Source organism: Polistes canadensis, unplaced genomic scaffold (genome assembly GCF_001313835.1).
Source record: "Polistes canadensis isolate GaletaPanama2010 unplaced genomic scaffold, ASM131383v1 scaffold_85, whole genome shotgun sequence".
NCBI lineage: Eukaryota > Metazoa > Arthropoda > Insecta > Hymenoptera > Vespidae > Polistes > Polistes canadensis.
In genome coordinates this window covers 313182-339561 of record NW_014569632.1, presented here as the reverse complement: position 1 = coordinate 339561, position 26380 = coordinate 313182, and the positions used below count along the sequence as shown (strand labels likewise).

At 35.8% G+C, this 26380-nt stretch overlaps 2 protein-coding genes across 14 annotated transcripts in view; one reads left to right on the top strand and one right to left on the bottom strand.

Annotated features, from left to right (window-relative positions):
• The window catches only part of LOC106786843 (E3 ubiquitin-protein ligase MYCBP2), a 206605-nt gene that overhangs the window by 7038 nt on the left and 173187 nt on the right, over positions 1-26380 (top strand). For 12 of the 13 annotated variants that reach the window (XM_014748667.1, XM_014748669.1, XM_014748672.1 and 9 more), the window contains exons 24-30: positions 36-671; positions 758-1028; positions 1097-1383; positions 1471-1796; positions 1889-1995; positions 2076-2285; positions 2385-2529. In XM_014748667.1, the coding sequence (XP_014604153.1) occupies positions 36-671; positions 758-1028; positions 1097-1383; positions 1471-1796; positions 1889-1995; positions 2076-2285; positions 2385-2529 (1982 nt within the window). The remainder of the gene's footprint in view (positions 1-35; positions 672-757; positions 1029-1096; positions 1384-1470; positions 1797-1888; positions 1996-2075; positions 2286-2384; positions 2530-26380) is intronic. The other variant, XM_014748664.1, reaches the window with a different exon arrangement.
• Positions 3231-26008, bottom strand: LOC106786847. Its single transcript, XM_014748683.1, has 3 exons — positions 25645-26008; positions 16398-17172; positions 3231-6829 (listed from the first exon to the last, which is right to left on the bottom strand). The coding sequence occupies exons 2-3, from the start codon at positions 16560-16562 to the stop codon at positions 5465-5467; spliced, it is 1530 nt and encodes a 509-aa protein (XP_014604169.1). The 5' UTR covers positions 16563-17172; positions 25645-26008; the 3' UTR covers positions 3231-5464.

Genomic DNA, 26380 nt, shown 5'->3' with positions numbered 1-26380 from the left:
TTGTGTTAATTATTAAAATGATTAATTATTTACAGGAACACGGTGTTACTACGAAAGATCGTCTCCTCTCCGCAGTTGTAGCTTCTCTTTGCAGTCCTACGATTCGTCTTAGATGCACCTTTCCAATTTTAAATAATACGATGGATAATAGTGATGGTATAAAAAGACAACTAAGCCCATCGGATAACGCTGGCTTACTTATGATGAATTCTACAGACACGCATCAATATCCTATTCTCGTCGAACAGATTAGTTATAAATCGCAAGTTGAAAGTTCTGGAAAAGAAATATTGAATTGGTCGTTCCGCGAAGTTCTCGAAAGATTATTAGATTTGGTATTGGTGCCAGTGAAAAAAAGCCTTTGTAGAGAAAAAAGTTATTCATTACCGGAATTAATTTTGCACTGTTGTTATTTACTCGCGCGTGTTATCGCTGAATTAGCGGCACAGTCCAGCGGAAACGAAGACGATTTGCAAGGGGTTTATGGTAAACTTATGTATACTACACCTTCAAGATTTACGAGAACGAGTCAAACGAGATCTTGGAATACGGGAAATGGTTCTCCCGACGCCATTTGTTTCTCCGTTGATAGACCAGGCATTTTTATCGCAGGCATTGGTATTTTTGGAGGTGTTGGAGTATACGAATACGAATTGGAATTATTGGAAGATGTATGTATGCATAATTTATATAAACTATTCTTTATATTTATTATATATTTTTTCATAATATTTTTAATAATAATTGCTTTTTCTAGCAGCAAAGTAATACTGGAAACGATCCATCTCACACTCAACGTTGGACTAGCTTAGAATTTACAAGAGGATCCTTTGGGCCGGAAGGTTGCGTCAATGATATTATAGAAATAAAGTTTAATAAACCAGTAGCAGTAAAGGAAAACGTTAAGTATGCTATTAAATTGAGAAATCGTGGTGGTCGTACTAGCAACGGCGATGGTGGTTTGAGCGCAGTCAAAGGACCAGATGGCACAACGTTTACTTTTACTGCCTGTTCATTCAGTTTTAACGGTACGACTTAACGTATAGAAATAAATTGTCTTTCCTCGTGTAATACTAATCTTGTCATGTTTCTATAGGAACAACACAAACAAGGGGTCAAATCCCACACATTTATTACTTTTCCAATCCTCAAGATTCTGATGGTCAACATACTAGTCAAGCAATAGCTGAAGTACAGGCAAGAAAGTGCACTCTTGCCATGACAGCTACGATTATTCAACGTTCTAACGAAATATTTGCGTTAGCAAGAGAAAGAGCCGAAGAAGTCACTGCCAGTGAAGTACTTGGTAACGCAACTTTTGTAACGACACTTTTACCTTTAGTGATGGCTCATATTAGTCCTTTAGCTACATCAGATCCAAGGGTAAATATTCTTAATTATCATTTTCTTTTTATGGTTTTACAGAAAATTAAAATATAATATTAAATTGAATACTCATTCACATTTCAGAGTGGCGTACAAATACTGACCCTGATACAAGAAATGCTTCCACACGTTGCAGCTCTAAATTTATTATCTAATATGGGAACATCCCAGTTATCGCAAGATAGTGAAACACAATCTCATTCAACTCCCTCTGTCACTACTAGTCACCATTACACATGGCTGGAAAGCGATCATCCTTATAAACCTTCTGCAGTGTCACACTATAAAGTTACTTTTCCAGAATCTGTAAAATGGTTATCGATCGAATTTACTTCGGAATGTGGCACGTTACAGCCAGAAGATTATTTACAACTTTACATTCCAAACGTTATTACAAATGCCTCAGCCGGGTAAATAGAAACAAAACATAAATCAAAGATTCGTTTCATTCGAATATAAATCTAATCGTTATTTTAATGATTATTTTATCTATTTTTTTTAGTACGCATGGAAACACAGTGGCCGAAGATACTTTGTTATATTGGCCTGTATTACATAAAATGAGTAATTTGCAGAGTCAATGGCCACAAAATGCTGTCGTATTACCAGGTAACATATAATAAAATACAAATGGAAAATATCGTTATTATTTATATACAAAAAATCATAAATGAAATAATATTTTGTAGGAAACGAAGTAATATTTTCTTTGGAAACGGCGTCGGATTATATGAAGAATGATAAATCAAATACTTATGGCTTCAAGTGTTTGGTCATCGGTTACGATTGGATTACATCTGGAAATGGTTTGAAGAATTTAGAGATTGAACTGTCGTTTCTTGGTGGAGCATGTAGCGCAAGTTTAATGAAGAAAAATCTAATATTACCACCAGTGTCTGGTAGGTCTATGAAACATTTCAAATATTTTTCTTTTTTTTTTTTTCGAATAAATAATAGATTTGTTGTTTTTTTTTTACACATTATGTATCTGATTACAGCGGAGGAAGTGCAGAACGACTACGAGACTATGCAAGAAACTGCGAAGCAGATATTCTCCGTGCATTCGGTCTTACTCGGACGAGGATTTGCTTTGTCATCGCCACCAACTGTTTCTCAAGCTCTCGACGGAGTTCTTCCCTTTAGGTAAGTTTCATTAAAATCATACGATTCGATTTAACGTTAATCGTTTAAAATATTCCAAGTGGCAACTACAAAGATCAAATTCAACAGGTTACATTCCCTCACGTGCTCGTTATTATTCATCGTCGTTGTCGCAACTAGAAAATAGATATTTTTTCGAAAGGATCAAAGAAGAAATACGCTGAAAGATTTGCTTTAGTAGATAATAGATACTGCTACGCGACTGGAGTATCAAATAACACGATGATCTTTTATTTTTCTTCTTTTTTTTAGAATTATTTAGAATAATTATTGTTGTACACCTTTGGCGTTGATGTTGCGAATCTAACGAAAAGAATGTATCTTGTTTTCTGACATCTTGTCCTCGAGTATTGTAGAACAAACATTTTACCATTTAAAAATCATGCTCTGAGAGATATGACAAAGTTAACGCGAATTGTGTTGGCACGATAATAAATCCAAGAAAATTGTCGTATATTAATTGTCCCTGACGACTGTGCATGGATAAATCGTTGTCGTCGTTTTAAAAAAAGAAAAAAAAGAAACCAACTCGTTCCGTATTGCTGTAATTAACACGGCCGTTATCATCGATCCGACGTGTTATTTATTCTTATCGTACGAGAACAGCCAGTATCTTACAATACAGTTAACGAGGTCTAATGCGTGTGTTGTCGGGGTTTTATAATAAAAATAATCTCAATAGGTTTTTATCGCTGAAAATTATTTAGCGTAGTGATCTTTATTCTTCATCGTCGATCGTACGTCGTTCGATGTAAAAAAAACAAATTACATAGTCAGCTGTTCGTATATCACAGTTTCACGATAATTAAAACTAATAAACGGTCGATTAGAAAACTTAATTTTCGCCAAAAAGCGATAATCGTTAGACGTATACTCCGCAATATTTTCTAACGAGCACTCCGCATTTCGCACGTATCTATGCATTTCTTTGTTTGTTTCAACGTTATTGCATTGTATAACGCTCGCAAATCCTGACGATAATTAATAGTAATATATCTAAACCTTGAAAGATTTTCTCAAGGCTCAAGGTAAAGCGTAAGACGAAGGTCATCTCGTGCAATAATCTCGGAAGCTTCGAGGCCCAATTTCTGCCTGACGTTATCGCTCCAGGCTAAGGTGAAATTACCTTTGGAATATCGTTGCAAAAGGGACGAGTAGTGTGCATTAATAATGCATGAATTTTCGCCCAAGTATTGGATACCATTTTACAAGCATTACAACAACAACAACAACAACGACGACAACCAAGAGAATAAAATAAGAACAAAATACTCTGACAACATTTTTTTTAAACATTGCACTTTTTTGTTAGGATCTTTTTCTTCTAATTCTTCTTATTCTGCATCTTCTGTGTCTATGCAAATTCAGATCTAGGATCTATCGGTTTCTTATTAATCTTTTACGTAATGACTCTTGTTGTTTAATTATTTAATGAGAAAAGAAAAAAGAAATAAGTGATTTCACTTGCATCGTTTGTATGTCTCTCGTTATTGAAATCATAATGGAATAAGGAAATAATTTAGGTGATTTTATTATCCGAGCTTTTTTTGTTTTTCTTTCTTTTTTTTAGCTAACGTTAATCTGTTTCTATTGAGATAATATACATGTGTTGGTTGGTGTGTTTGTATATATGTATAACTGACGGGTATATTTAATATATCTCTTTCTCTGGCTGGTTTGGTTGCTTTAGAATTAAAAATCAAATGAAAAATTACGAGATTAAGTTTGTTAAGAAGATTCTTAAGGTTCTTCTCTCTCTCTCTCTCTCTCTCTTCTTCTACTGAATCCGTGCTTTTGAAAGGAACGAATAGAATTCTAAATGAAGAAACTCATCTCTGTGTTTTCTCGTATTACTTGAAACGTGGTTCGTCGTCATCGTCGTAGTAGTTTTCTTCTTCTTCTTCTTCTTCTTAGATAACCAGCCGTCTTCTTTTGAAAGCTACCTAACGATATAAACTTAACTAGCAACGACGACCGATTAACCGTCCTCGTGACCTCGATCGGAAATCTCTTAACCGCTGAGAGGAACGTGACCGCCTCAAAGTAAGTAAGTAAGTAAGTAAGTAAGTAAGTAAAAAAGGAAGGAAAGAAGGAAAAAGAAAAAAAAAGTATAACAATAGATGGGAGATGGTCAAAAGTAAAAGAATGGTCAAAGAGATGCTCGGATAATCGGTACTCGTGCTTTTATGATATGTTAATGGGAAGCTTACGAACACTGTCTTGTACTAATAGGAGAATACTCGACTAAACAAATCCAATAGCGAATAGGTAAGGGGTTATCTTAATTTTTTTTTGTTTCATTGACAACATTTTCAATCGCCAGTTGCAGGATTTATAGTCAGGACTACGTGTTGTTATAGTTTGCTTTTTTTTTCTTTGACATAACGCATCACATTATCGTCTTATACATATAGATATCATTTTGTTTGTTTGTCGCATATAATGCACGCATGTAAACGTGGAGAAACAAAAGTTTTGGAGGAACCGTTAAGGAGGTACAATCATCATTCGCATTTATCAAAAACGTTCCAGTTCTATGATTTTTCTTTTCTTTTCTTTTCCTTTCCCTAACATTATTATTTTACGACGAAAGGGAAGAGTAAGAAGAAGAAGAAGAAGAAAAATGATTCACGCACATCAAAAAAATCACACGCTTAACGTTTAGTCTGATCGTTAAAATTGTTGTCGTCGTTCTTGTTGCGCAATTGCAGTTGCAGTTGCAATTGCAATTAGGTTGTTCGTTCAATTGATTGTTATTTATTTCGGACGTATCGTATCAAAGCTTGTACACTCTAAAACGAGAGGAAGAATTGGCGACAGTTGACGAGCCCGACGGTTCCATTTCCCTTTGATGATCATCCTCGAAATGTTGAATTCGATCGTTGATGGAACGCGCCGAGTCGTATGAGGCTTCTCGTTACAATTCGGTGGTCAGGGGCTCGGCCTTTTCTACGATAACATGGAACTCGGTTTCCCTGTAGAGTCTACCATCTGGTACGACCATGGTTATCCTGCTGTCTACCGGGGTACCCGTCGTTGCTATTTCTCTACCTATGACACCATTTTTCTTGGATACAACATCAGGTGCATTGGTCGGTACGCTCATCCATCGTTTTCTATCGTTATTACGTCGTCTTTTGCAACACCAGACGATCAGGCACGCGAAAATGATTAACGTAACGATAATACCAACTATCGCGACAATCAATATCAGCATAGATCCACCTAAAGAACAATGTCTGGTATCGTAATCGTTGAAACTAACAATCGTATCAACGTCCATGCAAAATAGAAAACTATCCGGTGATTCTATAGATGAATCTTGGCTCGATAAAATAGGTGGTACAACCGCGTTTTGTCTCATGTAAAATCTCGAGTATACGTTAGTGTAATTTAATACGTTGTTCCTCCATAATGGTAACATCTGACAATCGCAGGATTGTTTTACCAACAGATCATCGAGTTCTGGGCGAAAGCTCGAACGATCGAACATTAATGATCCCTCCTCGAACGTGGATATGCTGTTGTTCTTGAATATGAGGTCGTGAAGATTAGCGGAAGATGAGGAAGCCGGTGGTGGCCTAGTTTCCGGATCGGATCTTATACCGAGAAACGCGCCTACGGCTAAACTTCCAAAGGTGTTATTCTTTATTATTACTGCACCTTGAGCTGTGACATCAAAGGCCTCGCTTTCAAGACCGTCTATCAGACAGTTTTGAATTGCAACGGTACGTGGGCTTCTGACGATGAATGCCTCGCTCCTGACAATACCCATTTTGACACCGTCCAGCATGAACTTGTGGTGTACCTCGATGTCGTTCATCGTACGACTGGGTACTTGTTCACCGAAACTACCACCGATCACGTGCAAATATCCCACGTCGAACTTTTTGAATGATTGCGCCTCCGTATTCTCGATCTGACAATTTTCCAACCTCAGGGTATCCGTGTGAAAGAGATTCGCGAAAGCGAACGCGCTCAACTGACCTATCCTCACGTTCTCGAAGCTTATCGCTTCCACGTCCCCACCAAACACGAAACTAGGCAGCACGTCTATGCTGCAGTTCCTCACGGATATCCTGGTCCGCGCGCTGTGAGACGAAAGTTTGAAGCTTTGCCTGACCAAGCTTAGATTCCCCACGTTCACCAGATCCACTGATCGTAGACCAATCATCGATATCAAACTTGAGTTCGCTACGATCACGGACGAACAATTGTTCACGACTATTCTACTAGTGTGCGGGCTCAATTTCTTCTCGCTTTCCGTGCTCAGGATCAATTCCTACAAAAAATACAATAAATTTGCGTTAATAAATATGTATTTTATTAATGAAATCATATTAATATATGTTTTTTTTAAGTTATACTTCTTTTGGCGCGTTTTGAAAAGTGAATTTAGATGCGACCGAAAAATCGACACCACGAAGTTGTCGATATTTATACGTTTTGCGCGGGAAAAGTGATTTCTAATTTACGGCATGAAGTAATTCGTAAATAAACAAATTAGATTGTACATATTAATTAAAACCTTTATCAATGTTATTTAATATCTTCATTTTATTTTATGATATTATTGTATTTTCGACAAATGTAGAGTATTATATTGGTACGCGAGATAATTGAAGTTATTTAGGTTATGTTCGTTTTGGTAAGTTAAAGAAGTATAACTTCTTACGTGAGTACATAAGTACACACATCACTTTTCTTTTGTTTAAAAAAGTAAATAGTTGTATTTGTCTGTTTTTTTGTTTTGTTAATTGTTCACGTTTATATTCGAATTGTTTCAATCCGATACGCCGAATAGAAGGCCCTTTTAATAAAGCTCGAATAGCCGTAATTACAAGACTAATTACTTTATAATTGTTAGCAACGCGTGTATATACTTCCTTTCGAAAACCTGTACCGTGTCAATTTACACGACTAATATCGTTATCATAATCACACGAATACGAAAATCAACTTTTCTCATGGCTGATATTTTCGCGACGTATATGACTTGACTTGTTTTTTTATTTTCCTTCCTTCCTTCCTTCTCCCCATATACAGCTTGATAGTCGATTTTTAACGAGAATTTCATGCGCAAACTTAATTTATTTTCCCGATTCATTTAAACTAACAATCAAGGGATGTGTTTAAATTAATGGGACAGACCGTGTCTAAGTGGAAACAGTTTAAAATTCATTTTTGAAATGGTAAGAGAATTATAACGAATAATAACAGGTTTATACGATCAGTAATAACATGAAAAGTCAGTAGTAGCAATATAGCATCAGCAGATGCAATAGCAGGTACATTAGAGAACAGGTAGATAGAAGTTAAACTCGAGTAGTATTTTTTGTTCTACTTTTTATTCCTATCCCTTTATGGACACATAGAATATATAGAAGAGATCACATTTCATGCAGATAAAGAAGAAGAGAGTTTCAAGAATAAAATCTACGAAGTAAACTCTCTCTCTCTCTCTTATAAAGAGTAAAGCTTTAAACTGTCTACCACTTCATCGAATGCTATGTTTGTCAAACAATCGTCCAAGAAGGAACATTCCTGGCATATTTCCAGCACGATTAATCCCTCGACAAAGGAACCGATATCTCGATATCGTATTATGCTCGTTACGATAGTCAGCAGGGGTTCACTATATCTCTTTTTATTATTATGTGTGTGTATACATATATTCACATTATTATACACACAATTTGCAATATATCTGTTCGTTTTTGTGCGTGCTCGTTTACGTAAACGTAACTTTGTGATTCTTTATAAGTGTTAATCGTATCAATAGGATAATAATCGATTGTTTCAAGAGAACCTCCCCCCACCCCCATTACTTATCTTTTATATCACTTTTTATATGTGTGTTATTTTTGTAACGTGATACAAGTTTGATTTGAATGAAAAGAAATCGAATTAGTTTATCTTTTAATTAATTATTATTATAAATATAAGGTCTCTCTCGAGAAGAAAGCTTTCCGATCATTTTTCATCTTGTTCGTGTGTTTTTGTCATTTAAACGAAACTGACCCACCCCCCGCCCTCTTCATTCCCTAGAGAATCTCGGATATCAAATGAGAAACACTTGAAATACTAGCAAAAGGAGACTGACCGTATTTCCTGTCTGTCTTCTTATCTCTTTTCTTCTCGAAAAGAAAGGACGTGTTCAAATTTCTCATCTCGTACGTTTTATTTATAATCCTTTTCCTTCTTACGATATTTATTTTTCTTCTCTTTTTCTTATTCTTCTTCTTCTTCTTCTTATTATTATTATTATTATTATTATTATTAAAAGTATGATATTTTTCTTTTCAGCTCCTACTCTCCTTCTTTTTCCCTTTTTTTCTTCCTCTCAAAAGAAAAGGGGGTCAAGAACAGTAACGCGTGAAAATACCCGAAGAGGAATGGAATTTTTCAAATAAAAAAAAAAGATAGGAGAAAATAAATAAAAAAAAAAAAAAATAAGAAAAGTAGCAGCAGCAAGTGGAAAATGATGAAGAACAGATAGAGAAGAAGATACATTAGATTTAAAAAATGTAGTATAGGAATAGAAAAAATGATGATTTGACTCTCGTAGTAGAAGAACGTAACTTCTTCTTCCTTCTTCTTTTTCTTTTTTCTCATAGTAGTAGTAGGCTACGATGAAGATAAAGAAGAACCAACCGAGAGTGTTTTCAATGGGAGGTAAAAGAACATACGGGAGTGTGGAATAAAAGACGCAGCTTTTATGCACTACGTCTCTCTCTCTTTCTCTCTTTCTCTCTTTCTCTTTTACGATGAAAACGAAACCTTTGTACTTTACTTTCTCACTCACTCTCTCGGTCCTTTTTTTTTCTTCCATTTTGTTTTTACCCTTTCTTGTTCGCAAGCTCACCGTAGTTTCTACGCATTACCATCTTGATCCGTGCAATCTCTCTCTCTCTCTCTCTCTTTCTTTTACTTTACTTTTTCTTTCTGGTGGATGCACGTGTGTCGCCCACCATCCTGCTGGCCCGTTTCGACCTTTGTTCTTTCGACAATATCCGAGTTCTAACCAACGATGGATTTTCCTTTCGAAAAATCAACAAAAAAAAATACCAAAATTTGTGCTCTTGAATTTCATTAATTAATCCACGTCCCCGTGAATCTTCATCCCCTCTCCAACCCCCAGTCCCTTTTTTTTCTCTCTCCATTATATTTCCCTTCCTTCCTTCCTTTTTTTTTTTAATTTCTCCTTGTCTCTTTTCTTTTTTTAGGAAAAAGAAACAAAACGAGGGTGGTTTTATTTATCGTATCAAAACTTTTGAAAATACTTTTTACGTAGAAAAAATACGTTTTAGAAAGCTAAGGATCCCGAAACATTAAGTAGCATTTGCGGAAGAGTATAGTATCGTTAAATGTGTATACCGGGTGTCTCGAAGCACAAATTCGTACTTACTGGAAGGGATAGGAATAGTGGTGGTGGGGGAGGTTAGAGTGTATAGAAGTAGGAGGGATGCAGACAGGCCAGGAGGGTCATTGTCGTAAATTTCAAGGGCCGCACCGGGAATCTGAATTTTATTTCCCAACAGTTTTGCTCTCTCCCACGAGAGAAAGAGAGGGGGACCTATATAAAAAAAAAAGGAACCAGTGGAAGAGAGTGAGAGAGAGAGAGAAAAACAACGAAGAGGATAGCGATAAATACATCATGCGTTGGAGGAGAAGAAAGAAAAAAAAAAAAATACCTATGAGAATGAGAGAGAAAGATGGAGAATGTAATGAGAAAGAGAGAGAGAGAAAGAGACCGGAAACGAGAGAAGCAACGATATTCTCTCTCTCTCTTTTTGTTTTCTTTTTAAACGTCTCGTCTTTATTATTCTTCTCGTTTTCTCTTTTTTATTTCTCAACAGAGTCGCGTGTAATTTTATCGAGCGAGTTTCGCGTTTAATTCTCTAGACATTTTCATCTTCTCTTGTCGTACGAAGTAAATGATAAAAGAAGAAGAATAAATGAGAATAAAGATAGACAGAAACAGAGAGAGAGAGAGAGAGAGAGAGAGAGAGAAATGGGGGTTAGGAAAGGGGTTAAGAAAAAAGAAGATGGGGATGGAAAGAGTAGAGTATCGCGTCGAAGGTGTGCTTCTCGATTACTTGGGACGATTCCCCATTGGGAACACCATCAGAGTTTCTTTCAAAGGTACATAGTTCGACATAGAGCTAGCTAGCTAGCTAGCAAGCTCTAGTAGCAGCATCCTTCCCAAAGCTTCAAATCTTCTCATCTCATTCTTTCCAACCCTCATCATCATCCTCTTCTTCTTCTTCCTCTTCTTCTTCTTCTTCTACTTTTTCTACTTCCCCTTTTTTAAAATGTTCCCACGATGGTAGAAGCACGTTCTTTTCTATCATCTCGAAACGTTTCTTCTCTTATTTTCGATACGATGCTCAGACGAGAGAGAGATTGTCGATCGTCCAGCATAAAACATACACACACATACCACACCTCCACATACACAGTGAGAGGTTGAAAAACCTAATCCATGTCTTGCTTGGTCCTTCTTTCCTCCTGATTGTCGATTGTATTTTTTCTATATTTCATTTTTTTTATTCTCTTTATTTTATTTCATTTTATCTTTCTCGTTTAGTATGCTTGCACCGGAATCAAAGAATTTTTCTCTTTTCAACATTGGAGTAGGAGGAGGAGGAGGAGGAGTTAGAAAATGAAAATGCATTTCAGTCCTAACGATTTCAATTGGAAACGATGAAAATCTTCTTTGGAAAAGGGGTTGGTAGTGGTAGTGGTGGTGGTGGTGGTTTTGAGGGGGAAGGGTTGAAGAACACTCGTGCGGAATAATGTTTCCATCGAACGAGATGACGATGAAGATAAAGGATTGATAGGAAGATAAAATGAGTAAGTGAGAAAGAAAGAATGAATGAAAACCAAAAAAAAGCTCGTTTTACGATCTATAAATGATTTATACGAAACAATTTTCTCATAAAGAACAGGCAGATTCGTTCGTTGGTGGGCATTGTGCCCATCTTTGACCAGTATCGTGGTTTCCTACACCACCGTGTTCCATTCTCCTCTCAATTTCCTTTCTCCCCTTTCCCCCTTCTCTTTTCAACCAACTAATTTTCCATACGTGGTTTCAAACACCATTTGATGGATAGAAAAACAATAATTAATCTCGAATAAGAAAGTTATTAAGGATCCACCTAATCCCAGCTGGGGATTGGTACGATTATGGTGTGTGTCGTTTATTTATTAATTTAAATAATATTTCTCACGAGAAATCATTGTTTTTCTTCACACACACCCTCCCATCCCCATAACGTTATTATTGCATTATTTTTTCTCATCTTTTTCTCATTTTTACTTTTAATACCTGAATTTAATACTCCTGCGGTTCTATTTCTGTTGTCCCTTGTGAGTGGGTGGTGAGTGGTGGAGTAAATTTAAGGAGACCACATCCGGTAAAAGCCGGCACGCTCGATTATTCACGTCTTTGTCAATTATTCAAAAGGAAGAATCTTGGGACTACTATTCTGTAGTTGAATACAACAAGTTTTAAAGGGGTTTATACTATTTCTCTAACATTCCTTTCCGAAAAAGAGATAATACATACATACGAGTGAGTTAGTCATGGTGGTGGTAAGGGTGGTGGTAAGGGTGTTGGTTAAAGCACGGAAATTCGATAAGTTTAAAGGATTACCACAGGCACACGTAGGAACGGTGGCAACATCCGGTAGTTTATCGGAATCCGGAAACACTGTGGGGAATATCGGTCGAGGTCGATTACAAAAGCCTCTTTTATTAACTTCCATCGTTTTCCTCTCATGCATCGTTTACCCCAACCAACCCCCTTGCCCATCCCTTCCCATCCCATCCCTTTTTCGTTACTGAACGCTAAAGCAAACAGGTAAAACTTGCAAATTTATTGCTACCCTTTTTTTCATATATCTGTTCAATCGCGTTCCTTTTTCTGTTCTCGTTTTCTTTCTTTTTTTTTTATTTGAAATTCAAAATCGAACGATCACAACGCACCAACGAGTAATTAAAGGGTTGGTAGGCTGTAAAAGAAATAAGAGAAAGGTTGTTGTTAATGCATTTTGAGAATCGATGGGCCGAAAAATTAATTGTTGCAATGCTATGAATGAGTATAAAACAAAGTACACGAGTGTCTGATATTAATTATGCGGAATCAATGATGGCAGATCATTTTCTATGGTTTACACATGCACACACCTACATTAAATATTATTTTTATTTCATTCCTTTTGCTTTTTTTTAAATATTATTATTCCCATTGTTTTGAATTAAACGATACTCGAAGCTTATCGCGACAATTTGTTTCAATATTATTATTCTCACGTTTTTATTTTTTTTTTCGTTTAATATATATGTATATGTATGTATGTATATGTAAATGGTTAGAGTACAACAAAGAGACAAATAATTTTCTCGCATATTCTCGTCGTCATCATCATCATCATCATCATCATCATCATCGTACTTTCGAGTATCTATTATACTTGCATCTACGTAACCATAATCCATGCACCGTTCCTAGAAGCGAAACGCGTTTGTTATTTAGGTAATTCGTGAAATGGAGAACGTTTCTAACTTCTAAATAGTTCGTCTTTGTTGGTCGAGACTCTGTTGTTGGTTGAATTCATGCTAGGAAACTGTTACTTCAATTTGCGAAACAAATTTCTCTACCTATTGTTAGGAAAAAAGAAGAAAACAAAAAAAAATACAAAAAAGGATTAAATAAGAAGAAAAAAGACAAATATCAAATCATATTCATCATCATCATCATCGTCACAGTTTCATTTTTTCTTCAATTTCATCTTAATCATCTCGGAACGATTAGAAAAACATATAAATCCCGTGTTTATTTTCTTGATACTCCATTTAAATGCTATGCACATAATTAACATCACTTTTCTTTTCTTTTTTTTTTTTTTAACCATGAACTTGACTATGAGATCAAGGTAATTACTATGGCTGTCGCATAGTCATTGTCATGTAATGTTTCTAAAAAGGAAAGAGTACAAAAAAATATGTTTGAATAACAAAAAGGAAAATGAGTTTCTGTTTTAGTTCAACCAATCCGATTGGTTTCTACGACGTAAAACCTTGCTCCCTCTTCCTCCTCCCCCCCCCTTTCCCCTCTTCTCATTCTCTCTCTCTCTCTCTCTCTTTCTCTTTCGTGGTCATTTCGTCACGGACACGGCTTTTACGGATCGAGTTTACTGCATTTCCAAAGTATACTACTGCAACGTGTATCTCCTACGTGTTCCTCCTTCACTTGCATTATTATACTGCACTTCTTTGTATATTATACGTTGTACTTACATATACATACATATGATACGTGTTGCATTTCTCGGAGAAGAGACAAAGAACGTTCTATAGCGAACAATAGCGATGATGGTGTGTAGAAGAATATATATATATAATATGACCATAGAAGAAGGAGGATAGTTAAAACATTTTTTAAGAGGACTCAGAGATTATGTTCCCTTGATAATGATAATAACCCAACCAACGCACTTTTCTTCTCTCTCTCTTTCTCATTTTTTTTCTTCTTTAGGATGTTTATACAAATTTTTATGATTTTCTCACCGAGTTCGTGGTGTGTGTGTGTGTTTTTTTTTCTTTAATATATGTATTCGTTTATTCTTTTCTCATATGCAAGAATTGTGTTTTTGATCGTTATTATTGTAATTGCAATATTTCATTATCTTGTTTTTTTTTCTGTTCTTTTTTTCGTTTTTGTTTTGTTTTTCGAAATCTTAAAAACGTTATCCCTTTATCTCCGGACATATTTGAAAGGGAGGTGGAGTGGGGGAAGGTGGTTTAGATAAGGGTTGTTTCACGATAAAATTCAACGAGACGCGTGACCGCGATCCTTCAACGAATTCTGCCAGTTTTCTAAACACGCAGCAACATTTTTCCTACCTTTGGGACACAACCTACGTTCAATGCGATAAATATTCTAAACGTTTGCTACACCATAGCTGTGTGTTCTCTTGAACATGGATGGGAAAGAAGGAAGGGAGTGAAATACGAAAGGGAAAAGTGCGAAGGGAAAGAAAACGCCCTCGGCATATAACACACATACACACACACATACAAACATCTTACCTATCTACCTGCCTGCCTACCTGCCACTCGTGTCGGCCCCGCGATTTGCGTAAACACGTTCTAATTTATAGCGTATAGGGTGGTAGGTAGCCCTATATACAAGAGAGAGAGAGAAAGAGAACAAGAAGAAACAAAAAAAAAACCACCACCAGTATATAATTTACTCATATTTTTCGCTAGTTCTCTCGCTTTGAAATTTTTATAACGTTGAATCTTTCAACAAGTATGTTATAGCATTTTTAAATGAACATTTACGTATTATTCTGCGTAATATTTAATCGCTGTGTAACAAAAGAAGAAACAAAAAAAAGAAGCTTCCCCACCCACCCCCCCCCTGCCACAGTTGGAAATACAAAATGTGATTTTCTCGTAGAATTTTTCTAACAAATTTACGAGATAAATTTCACCTCCGAGAGTGAGTTGAATTCTGTTGATAGAGGAAAAGGGGAAAAATAAGAAGAAGAAGCGTGTAAAAGCGTGGGTGTGGAGTATCGGAGAAGAAAGGATGTTTTCGTTTCTTAGGGATCCTCTCTATTTATACCCTTATCTAGATTCGATAATTCGAAGTTGGGGTAACGTTCATGGGGGAACAAAGGAGAACTTCTCGAGGACTCCAAACCGTAGTTTTCGCATCGTATTCGAGATTTTTCATAAGATAGTAATCGCGCGGTTTCTTGAATGAATGGATTCTCTTCTATAAAGGGATGGTGGGAATAAGAGATAAGAATAGGGGAAAAAAAATGGTAGGAAATAATCGAAGGTAAGGGATATGGATGGTGGTGACAGATGCAAAGAAATGAAATGAGTGTAACCGGGGTACCGAAGGAAATGAATTCGATTTAAATAAAACTGATATATGAAGTATTCATAATTTTTTTTTTTAGCGAAAATGTAAATTTTTTCTGCACATTGTTCTCATATATTCTTGATGATAAAGGTTCATTGAGAACTTGGACATGAAAAGAAGTAGAACTTAATTTAACTAAGTTGGACAAGTAAGTCCCTTTATTGGGACTTCTTCAGCAACTTAATTTTTACAGTTCAGCGTCTTTTTTTATTTAATTCGACATACATTTCTCTTTATGTTAATATTCCAAACATAACGCATCTAAATTTCGTTAATTTGATCGTTATTAAAGATTAAGTTGCCGAATAAGTCCCAATGAAGGTACGAAACGTCCAACTTAGTTAACCCTTCTTTGCATGATGATAGAAATTTCAATCATAATATTTAGTCAACAAAAAAAAAGCTACTCAAAACCCTTGTACTGTATATTTGTTGTTGCTGGCAACTTTTTAAGCGACTATTGCGTACAACAAAACGCAGTTGTCAAAAAATAGCACTAGGATTTTTAAAAATATTTTTCCTTTAATCTAGAGCATTAATTACATCACCCTGATTTATTTTAAAAGAAAAGAAAAAATCATGCAAAGAAGGGTTAAATTAAGTTCTACTTCTTTTCATGTCCAAGTTACCTATGAACCTTTATCATCAAGAATTATACATTTGAACGAGAGAAAATACTGAATAAAGTTCTCATATATGTTTATCTATATTGTTTTTTGTTTTCCTTGTGTAATTTTGTCTTTTACGACAAATCGATTTAAATATAATTTCGTAAAAGAAAAATCTATCGAGGATAACTTTAAAATAAATCACAAAGAACAAGCTGTATACTTCTTTTCTTTTATTATTATTATCTATCTAAAATAATCGATTGGTTTTCATCGTTAATCGAGAAAAGTAACCTTACCTCTCCTTCCTCTTTGCAGTCGCAAGTCAACCTGCCATAGTGATCGCAGGAGCAGGGCGAATAGTCGCACCTGTTCGTTGAATTCGTCAGGACACCTTTCATCAGCAAACAGCTCCAAAATACTCCGAGAATCGCACTACCCAACACGAATTTCGCTGCTCCCATTTTGTGTGACCCTTCCTTCCTTCCCTTCCTTCCTTTCTCTTCTTTTAATTTTCCAGATGGTTTTTTTACATGGTGTAATCCGAACCGAGAGACCGGATCCTTCGAGGAGAACCGAATTTTTCAACACGTTTAACGAAATAATATATTCTTCTGATTCTCTCTCTCTCTCTCTCTCTTTCTCTCTCTCGAATATTTTTTTCTCAATATATATTCTTTTTTTATATTTAAATATTAAAAATGTAAAGTTAGTGTTCTTATGGGGGTTTTTTCGTGGCGTACGTCAAAGAGCCCGCCACGAACTTGACTACGTTATTCTATCGGTGGTAATATTTTTCGTAGAATCATTATTCCTGATTTCTACACTGTACTTAATAATATCGTATGATTTGTCTCGTTTATTCGAGTTAAGATCCATCGACTGATTAAATTTATGGTATCGAAAACACTTGGTCTCCTTTTTTTCGGTAGATCGTTGAAATCCAATTAGAACGAAGTGAATTCACGATAATAATAACGTAAGATATCATCATCGCGAAACTATTACGTCAGGTGTTCTCGTATTTATTTCGGTCTGGTGTCAGCCAATCCGATGATGATATATCTCTTTTCTCTGTAAAGATATAAAATAAGTGATCAAATTTATTTCGTAGTAATTGAAATCTTTTTTAGGAATAATCTTAAGAAAATATTCAAAGACTTTTAGCGATCATGTTTCAATAATAATAATAATAATAATATGAAATTAAGAAAAGGGAATTATAAAACCCTTTTCGGTTCGATCGAATTGTTGAATTATCTTATCTGTATATATGTGTGTATGTTCGTATTACATTTATCGTGGATGATAGTTCATTCTCCTGGGATTCGAACTAGAGTATATATATATGTGTGTATGTGTGTGTGTGTATGCATCACACGTCGAAAGGAAGATGATAACATGGTGTATATATTGATAGACGTTGTCTTCTGATAAACGCGAGAATATTATTCGAAATCGATGAGAAGACACTGGACACACCTTGATATTTCTCGTTAAATAAAATAAAACAAACAAGAAAAAAAAGAAGCAACTGTTGTGAAACAAACGACTACAAAGCTTTTTAATCTCGCGACAAAGTTTTCCCTGTAGAAAGGTGTGAAGAACACTGAGCTGATTATTTCATATATAGAATGTGTGATCAATTTATCTAAGTGCCAAAATTATGGTTGTTCCGTTATCAGAGATTTCTCATTTGCTACGTGACGCGATTCCTGCGTTTGTCAGAAGTAGGTTAGTCGATTCTGCGTTAAATGTCGGTCAAACGAACAGACGAGTCTTGCAATTTCAGCAAGATTCGTATCCCGATAATATAGGAATTTCATAATTCTGATACTTTTGACAATTTTGACGTATTTATATAATATTCAAGTAGTATACGTGTAATATATATGTGTATATGTGTACGTAGAACTTTTAGATTGTATCTAAAGAAAGAAAAAATGTAGAAAACCTTAAAAAAACTTAGAAAAGAGAGAAAAAGGGGAAGGTGCCCTATTTCGGTTTCTTTATTTTTCATTTAATTCTTCTTCCAGTACACCGTGATTTTTCTAAAAGCGTGCCCACGTACATTACCACGATACGACTCACTTTTTCTGTTTATTTAATTATTGTTAATTCTGTTTATAATATTTACCAAGAAAATTCATGATTTCCAGAATTCGTTAAGTAGAATTAGCATCACAAAGCTAGAGAGTAGTCAAATATACGAGCTTGAGCAACCTTTTTTTTTCCCCTTTTGCAACTGGGTTGCACCGTACGTACATTTATATACACACATACATATATATATACATATATATCGACGTAGTAATGTTTTGCAAATATTTATTCTTGCATTTTTATTATTTTCCTTTATTTTCTCTACTTTACACTACGACGACGACCCGTGTGCATTTTCTTTCAACCGGGTATAAAACGAAAACGGGTTTTAGAATTTCGCCTCTCGAGTAGAATGAATTTTATTTCATGGGGAGAACCAATCGGTACGAATTATACTGCTACGAAAACTTGCTTTATACTCGGCATTGTAAGAACAGTATTCGAACGTTCTCAATATTGTTAGTGGTGGTGGTGGTATTGGTGGTGATGGTGGTATTGGTGGTGATGGTGTTGATGGTGTTATCGGTTGATCGAACGAAATACACGTGTGTGCATGTATATATATATATATATTCGGTTGAATGCTCGAGCAAGAGTATGTAAAAATCCGGTGTCCTAATCGGGGCTCGTAAAACACGCCTTGTTACCAAGAACCGTCGCGTGTGCTAGACTTTTTCGATTTTTCTTCATTAGCGTTTGCTGGACAGTTAACAGAAAAAGAAATACAAGAATGGTAGTAGGAGTAAGAGAGAAAATAAATACAATGCGAATAATTTTATACGGCACGCACGTGTGTCCGTCCGTCCGTCGTCGTTGTTGACATTTTTACGAAGTTTGCGTGTGTCCGGACTGGCAGCAAATTCCACAATTTCATTTTTTACGATTAAATATTTCAAAGCTCATCGCTTACTAAACGACACTTTTTTCTCTATGATTTTTAAATGGAATATCTTAAAAAAAAAAAAAAACAAGGCGTGTTTAGAATCCAATCACAAAACCGAAATTTACATTGTCCTAGCAATTTTTCCAAGTGGACGAGATAAACAAAACAAAAACAAGACACAAAAATGAATCTTCGTTTAGTTCGTATATAAGGCATGAAGAAGAAGAAGATTATTATTATTATTATTATAGGAAAGGTGGCAATATGGAACGAAAGAAAATTGCATCGGTGCTCGTAAAAGGTGAACAGGAGTGTGAGAATGAAAGGTGCGCACGTTGTGTGCTCCGATTCAAAGCACGGCCACCAAAAGAATTTTCCTTCCAGTTTCTATCCTTCTCCTCCTCCTCCCCCCTCTCTCTCTTTCTTTTACTTTTTTTTTTCTCCTTTTACTTTCTATCCTATCTTAATTTTCTTCCATTCCTTTTCCCTGCACTCCATCCTCTTTTTCTTTTTATTTTCTTACTTTGTTCGTTTGTATCCCATAAAAAAAAAAAAGAAAAAAGAAAGAAAGGGTAAAGTAGTAGAAGACCATGGACATTTTTTTTCCTCGTATTCCGATTAATTTAACGAGTTGAAGCCGAGCTATGCGATACTAAAGAATTGAAGGACATTTATTAATGTTCTTTTACTTCTCTCTCTCTCTTTCTTTCTTTCTCATATTAAGAGAACTGTTCTCAATTCCCCATTGAGTATAGTGTGACGATTTCTCCCTAGTAACACATAAGGATGGATTATAATCGTTCGCACGAGTCGACTTGTTGGTATGTAGCGTAGGCGTACTACAACCAACCAACAAACCAACCAACCAAACGAATGGTGGCACAGACACGCTGCCGCCGGCTTTACTCGTATTACTCTCATTATCTTTATCTCTCTCTCTCTCTCTCTTTAATGGTGCGAAGAGAATTTCCAACGAAAGATTATTACGCGGAAACGCGTGGAAATTCAACGAGAAACACACCACCATCACTAACCCCACCACCAGGAACCACCACCATGATGAACCTTATCCTACCTCTTTTCCATGTCATCATTGTCATACTAGTCGTCATATATCGTCATTGTCGGCGGCGTCAACAAAAGAACGAACAACACTGAATTCTCATCCCTCTTTCTACCATCCACTCCCCTCCTCTCCCCATCCCACCCCTTAGTTCTGTGCTCGTTAACAACGAATATTCCATATGAGAATTTTGTTCGGTGCATTTTTTTTATTTTCCTTCCCGAACTTTTTCTCACTTTCCGTTCTCCCATACATACACAGACACACATACAATCACAATCATAACCACGACAACACGACAACGACACGACGAGGCTTCGAAGAGAGAGTCTCGAGTGGAATGAATGAGTTCTCTCTCCCCTTTTTTTCTTTTCCTTTTCATTTTTTTCTTTTTTTTTTTTTCATTCATTTATGCGTTCTATTCCGAAAATGGTGATATAGCCCAGTGCAGCAATAGTGGCCACTTTTAAATGAATTGCAACGAGAGACTCGACTAAGCACATCATATTTTTTTCCTCATTCTTCATTCCCATCATTCTTTTTTTATTTCTTTTACTCCTACTCCTCCTCCTAGCCACCCTCTCGTGACGATGATGTAATTAAACGAGGCAGCAGCAGTTTTTTTAAAGGTAAAAACACTTTAAAGAAGATGCACCTTTTCGTTATTATTCCCTTGTCTCTATCTATCTCTCTCTCTCTCTCTCTCTCTTTGTTATTTATTCTATATTGCTTTGGCGATACAAAATGGTGCACTTAAAACTCGTAGAACACATACACACAAACAAACAAACACATTCTCTCATTCTTTCTTCACGAAAAGTAGTCGTTTCTTTCGAATGGAACTTTACGACTATAACCTGGCCAATCGTTTCTCTCTTTCTTCCTTTTTTTCTCTCTGTTGTTTGTCTCATTTTATTTTTCTTTTACTCAAATAAAAAAAGAACATTCTTTCCCGTTTAATGATCGTAAAAAGAAACGTCCTTCTATTGTATTACTTTGCCGATGGGGAATCCCGCGTGTGTTAACCTATTCCAAAAGTTCAAATATAAATTATGCGTGCAATCGATGATTATAATTTTATTTTGAAATTCAAATCTTTCGACGCGAGACATCATCACACCTGTTTTTTTTTCTCCCACCCCTTCTCTCCTCCTCCATCCTTCTAACTTTCATCAATAGAGTTTTAATGCGACCGAAAAAATCAAACTTTCTCTCGGATACGAAGGTTTATTGGTACACGAAAAAAACAATAAGATTAATGGGGGATGATCATCGATGATGGGGGGGGGGGTTCTTTTTTTCACATAGATTTGTTTGTTTCTTATACGAGTTTCGCGTTACTGCATGATTCTCCCATAAAATTGTGATATCAATTTCGAAAATTTGCAAAAATATCAAAATAAAACTGAAACAATACAAAGAACAATAGGGGATGAAGAGAATTAAAAACGCGATGATATAATTGAAAGAGAATAATAATAATAATAAATAGGGGGGAAAAGAGAGTTGGTTTTATGCAACCCTGACCGCGCTTCCCCTTTTTACTGCCCGCCTTTGTTTCTTTCCTTCTGTTTTATTTTTTTTAAAATCGAACAGTAAAATAATCATACGAATATTTATATCTATCTCTCGTTTTCGCGGACGATTAAATAAATAAATAAATATATCTCGTAGCTCGTTCGTTAATGGTTGATACATTCGTATAAACATATTCGCATAAAAAAGAAACCGAAAAAAAACAAAAATGGTCTTCTTCATCTCTGTTTCCCAGCAGTTTATCATCCCATTTGTTTTTCGATACATGTTGCACTACCTATTATCCTTCCTCTCACACCCCATCCCCCTCCTCCCTCTTCTCTAGTCATCATCAAAAACCCACGCTCTCGTTTGATAGTTTCGAAACGAAATTTACTACAAAAATTCGACAAAACCCCCCCCCCCCGAGAAAAATATATATATACGGAAGTAAATTGTTTCCGATTACGTGACTGAATCTTTTTCGGAAACTATGACTACTACGAACGAACGAACGAACGAATGAACACCTTCGACGATTTTTTCGGTAAAAAAGCAAGAAGAGAAACCGGTCGTTTCATTTCGAAGTAAACGACGACGACAACGACTGGTGTGTTTCCATACACTGTGTATATATTCCACGCCTACCCTCTTTTCCTCTTCCCCCTCCTCCCCATTCTTTATATCTTCGATATATGTATACACACACGTAGTATTTTCTATTCCTCGAGTATGGTTGCAATTGAAAACAGAACGTTTTACCTTCGTCCAAGTTAGATCTCACGATTTCCACCTTATCATCTTGTTTGTTCATTTTTATTTTCTTTTTCTTTTTGTTTTTATGTTTTTTTTTTTTGCGAATGGAAGTTATTCGTATTCGTCTATTCTTTCATATCACGTTTCTATCTTTCTTTTTTTTTTTTATGCACAACCGGTTATATCGTTGCGAATTATTACGAACAAACTCATTCGTACTACTATTGGAGAAATATTTTTTAGGAAATTTTTTCCGATCAATGCATAAAAAATAAACGATAGGGATAGGTCGGGATCGGTTGGTCATATTCAATCAGCGAATGAAACAGAAAATAAAATTGGAGAAAAGAAAATAAATGTGAATTTTGATGCAACGATGAGAAAGTGATAGAGAGAATGACACACAAGTACTACTATGTTTAAAGGGAGAGATTATTAAGATCGAGTATCTCAAAGGGACGGAAATGGTCGTTTAGTTTTGATGAAACACGGAAGGATTAATTCCAGTCATTTGAATGAACCTTTCGTCAAATTGATATCTATAGTTATCCCAACAGATTATCCCTTTTCACACAAATGGGATTAGATTTTTATGTAAGAATTGAAACTATTTTCAACGTATACAGGGGTAAAGCTGTTTTCGGATTATATGCCACCCCCAACTCCCCTCAGTTACAATCGTGGTTTTTTTTTCTCTTTCAAAACTAGAAGAAGAAGAAAACGGTTCTCAATTCCTGTTGGATTCTTTGCTTGTTTTTTTTCAATCCTAACAGGAAATTCGTTCGATTAACTAACTTTCGATTAAATTCGCAACCGATGTGTGTGTGTGTGTGTTGTTGTAGAAGTAACTGTCTTTGTCGAGGAAACGTCCAATTTCGTAACCCACTTTGCTGATAATTTTTTTTATACTCTTTAGTGGAATGGGATGGGGAGGGGTAAAAAAAAAATGAACGAGAAAAGGAAACGTCTCGATTCAACAACGATGAAAACGTGCATCTTTCACGAGACGAGATGAAATTTGCAAAGGATTGATCCAATTTCTAACGAGATATTGCATAAAATAATAATAATAATAATAATAATCTAAAGTTACGCGAGAGAGTAAACGTAACGAAACGTGATTAGTATTCTTTTTGCTTTTATACGAGTTCACGTTAAACGTTACGTTACGATATTTCAAACTTTTTTTTTTGTTCTATCTATCTATAAACCGAATTCGTTAGTTTTGTAATACCGATATCCAAATTCACGCGGTGTGGTTGTTATTTTATTGAATAAAAAGAAAAGAGAAACACATATATGTATGTAAAATAATGCTAACAACGTTTCAAGTTACGAGATATATATTTCCGATGATCGGATGATTGATTTTTAGTCGGATTTTCCCCACGCGTCAATCAAAAATAAACGAATATATTTGGGATGCACCAGCAACAGCAACAACAACAACAACTGCATCATCATGATCATCATTGACGCGTGTTGTGTTTGTTAAAACACGGTTGACGACTCGTCGTTTCAACTTCTAAAATCTGACAAACGTTTCTCGATAAAGTCCGTTCATTCTCGCGATGCGAAAACCCCATTGATTGTGTGTGTATATATATATTTATATCCGTGGCAGCAGAATACACCTCGTGTTTCTCATCGGAAAACGATCGTAACGTTCTGATACGAGTCTGGCACATGTCGACGTTAACGCTGCAGCTGTTGTTAAAACGATGGAACAAACAGCAGGACCAACATCAACAGCAACATCAACAGCAGAAGCAAAAGAAGAAGAAGAAGAAGAAGGAGAAATAAAAAAATGAAAAATATAAATTCCAGATCATCGGACAGCTGCAAATTTTGTTTAATTTACTGAGATACACCCACATGTTGTGAGGTGTATAATAAATATGATGAACGAAATAAAAAGAGAAAGAGAGTTAAAGGTCAAAGATGAAAAAGAAGTTAAAAAGGATATGCGCCCATGAGTGTATGGTATATTATAACGGGTGTTAAAATAATAAAAGAAAGAGATAACCGACACACGCATCCCGTGTTGTTGCTGTTTGCCACGTGGGAAATCATGCATTACCATTGCTAGTTCGCGATTATCAGCCAAGACAACGTGCAACACTCGTGGGCTAAGTTCCCTTACGTTTTTATTATTAACTATTTTCTGTGTTAGATTACAATGGTTCTCCGTGTGCACGCGTAACACAAGATCCTATCAACAAAAATATGTAAATTGTTATATTTTTAAAATAGATCATTGAAAAGTGTCGAGAGTTAATATAAATGAATTTTAATGGGAAATATAGGAAATGCACACCAAGTGAAAGGAGTAGGTGGAGGTGGAAAAAGTAAAAGTGGTGGTGAAGGATGGGATTTCATTAAACGACGTTGGTGGTCGTGGGGTTCCTCCCCGTTGCTCGCATTGAGATCGATTCGTGCGTTACTCGATCTCTCGAAGGGCACACCCAAGAGAGAAACAGATAGATAGAGAGAGTTAAAGAGAGAAAAAGATAGAAATAAAGGGTACTACTTTTTCTAACGATAATTTTCTTCATATCTCATGGAACATTTAAAGCTAATGTCGTGTTCTTAATTCGTCTGACTCGTCGTCACGGTCTTTAAAAGATTCTTATATAACGATTGACTAAGATGACGACACAATACGACGAATAATATTATTACTACTACTACTATTACTACTAACATTCGCGCTAAGAAAAATCTTATCGCGATTCGTATCACGCGTATGGTTTTTTTTTTCATCGGTGTATTATATTCGTAAGTTATATTTATAATTTAATACGTAAAGATGATTTCTTAGAACGAAAAGAGGTCGTCGTATTTATGTGTGTTGTGTGTGTGTGTGGTAATCCTCTCTTCATTCGCGAACGATCGGGAATGATTGATATACGTATCGAAGTATTAGATAAAGTGATCTTTTGAACTAAACTAAGATTTATATTTCCTTGCTTTAATATCGAATCGTATTTTTTGTTTTATCTAGCTAACGATATCATCGTCTGCCCTGTCTATCCAAGAAATGCAGAAACTTCATTCACGGTTAAAATATATAAATCATCGTCATCATTAAGACAACAACAACAACAATAACGATGATAATAATCTTCATCTAATGATGCACAATTGATTCCTTCTCGGAAACTTATTCATTCATTCATTTATTTATTTATTTCATATTTGTATTTCATTTCATTTGAAATATCACCTTAAAACACTGAAGACACTGACGTTAATGTATTCTCGAAAATAAGATGCCCCCGTACGATACGGGATCAAGGTCCCGTTACGCGTAATCGTGATCGAAAATAATCGTCGATTTGATTTATCGAAAATGATTGTTTGTTTATTCTTCTTCTTCTTCTTTTTATTGAAAAATAAATCGAAGCATTGAGTTTGTTTTTTTTTGTAATCACGACTACGACGATGACTATTATTACTACGATGACTATTATTACGACGACGTTTTACCTCGATACGATTAATTCGAAAATAAAATTCTGACGATGCGTCTCGAACGACGCGCGGACAGCAACTGGCCGCCTTTCGAATTCGCGGCTGGTTTGCACCTCGGTCGACGGTTATCGTGCTGCACGAGTTTCCCCACCACGTTGCACGTTTTCCCCACCATCATCCCTTACACGAACTTCCCTCCCTTCCCTTCCCATTCCTTCCCTTCCCACAAGCCTGCTTTTCTCTCCCTTTACTCTACGTGAGAAGATCATTCCCGTCCCTTTTTACCTTTTTTATTATTTTTTATTTTTTATTTTTTATTTCCTCTCTCTCTCTTTTTTTATTCACATTTTTTTATCTTCTCTTATCTTCTATCTTTGCCCTTGTCTGGCAGCCTGCTGCTGCTGCTTCTGCTGTTATCTACAACGAGAGATTAAAGACGAACGATGAATTTATTTTCGCGTAATTCATAGGGACACACGCGCATAATT

Excerpts from the sequence above, each read along its gene's own strand:
- LOC106786847 (XM_014748683.1), bottom strand. The coding sequence starts at position 16,562 with ATGGGAGCAGCGAAATTCGTGTTGGGTAGTGCGATTCTCGGAGTATTT. Across the intron at positions 6,830-16,397 it reads ACTGCAAAGAGGAAGGAGAG|GAATTGATCCTGAGCACGGA; the intron begins GTAAGGTTACTT and ends TATTTTTTGTAG.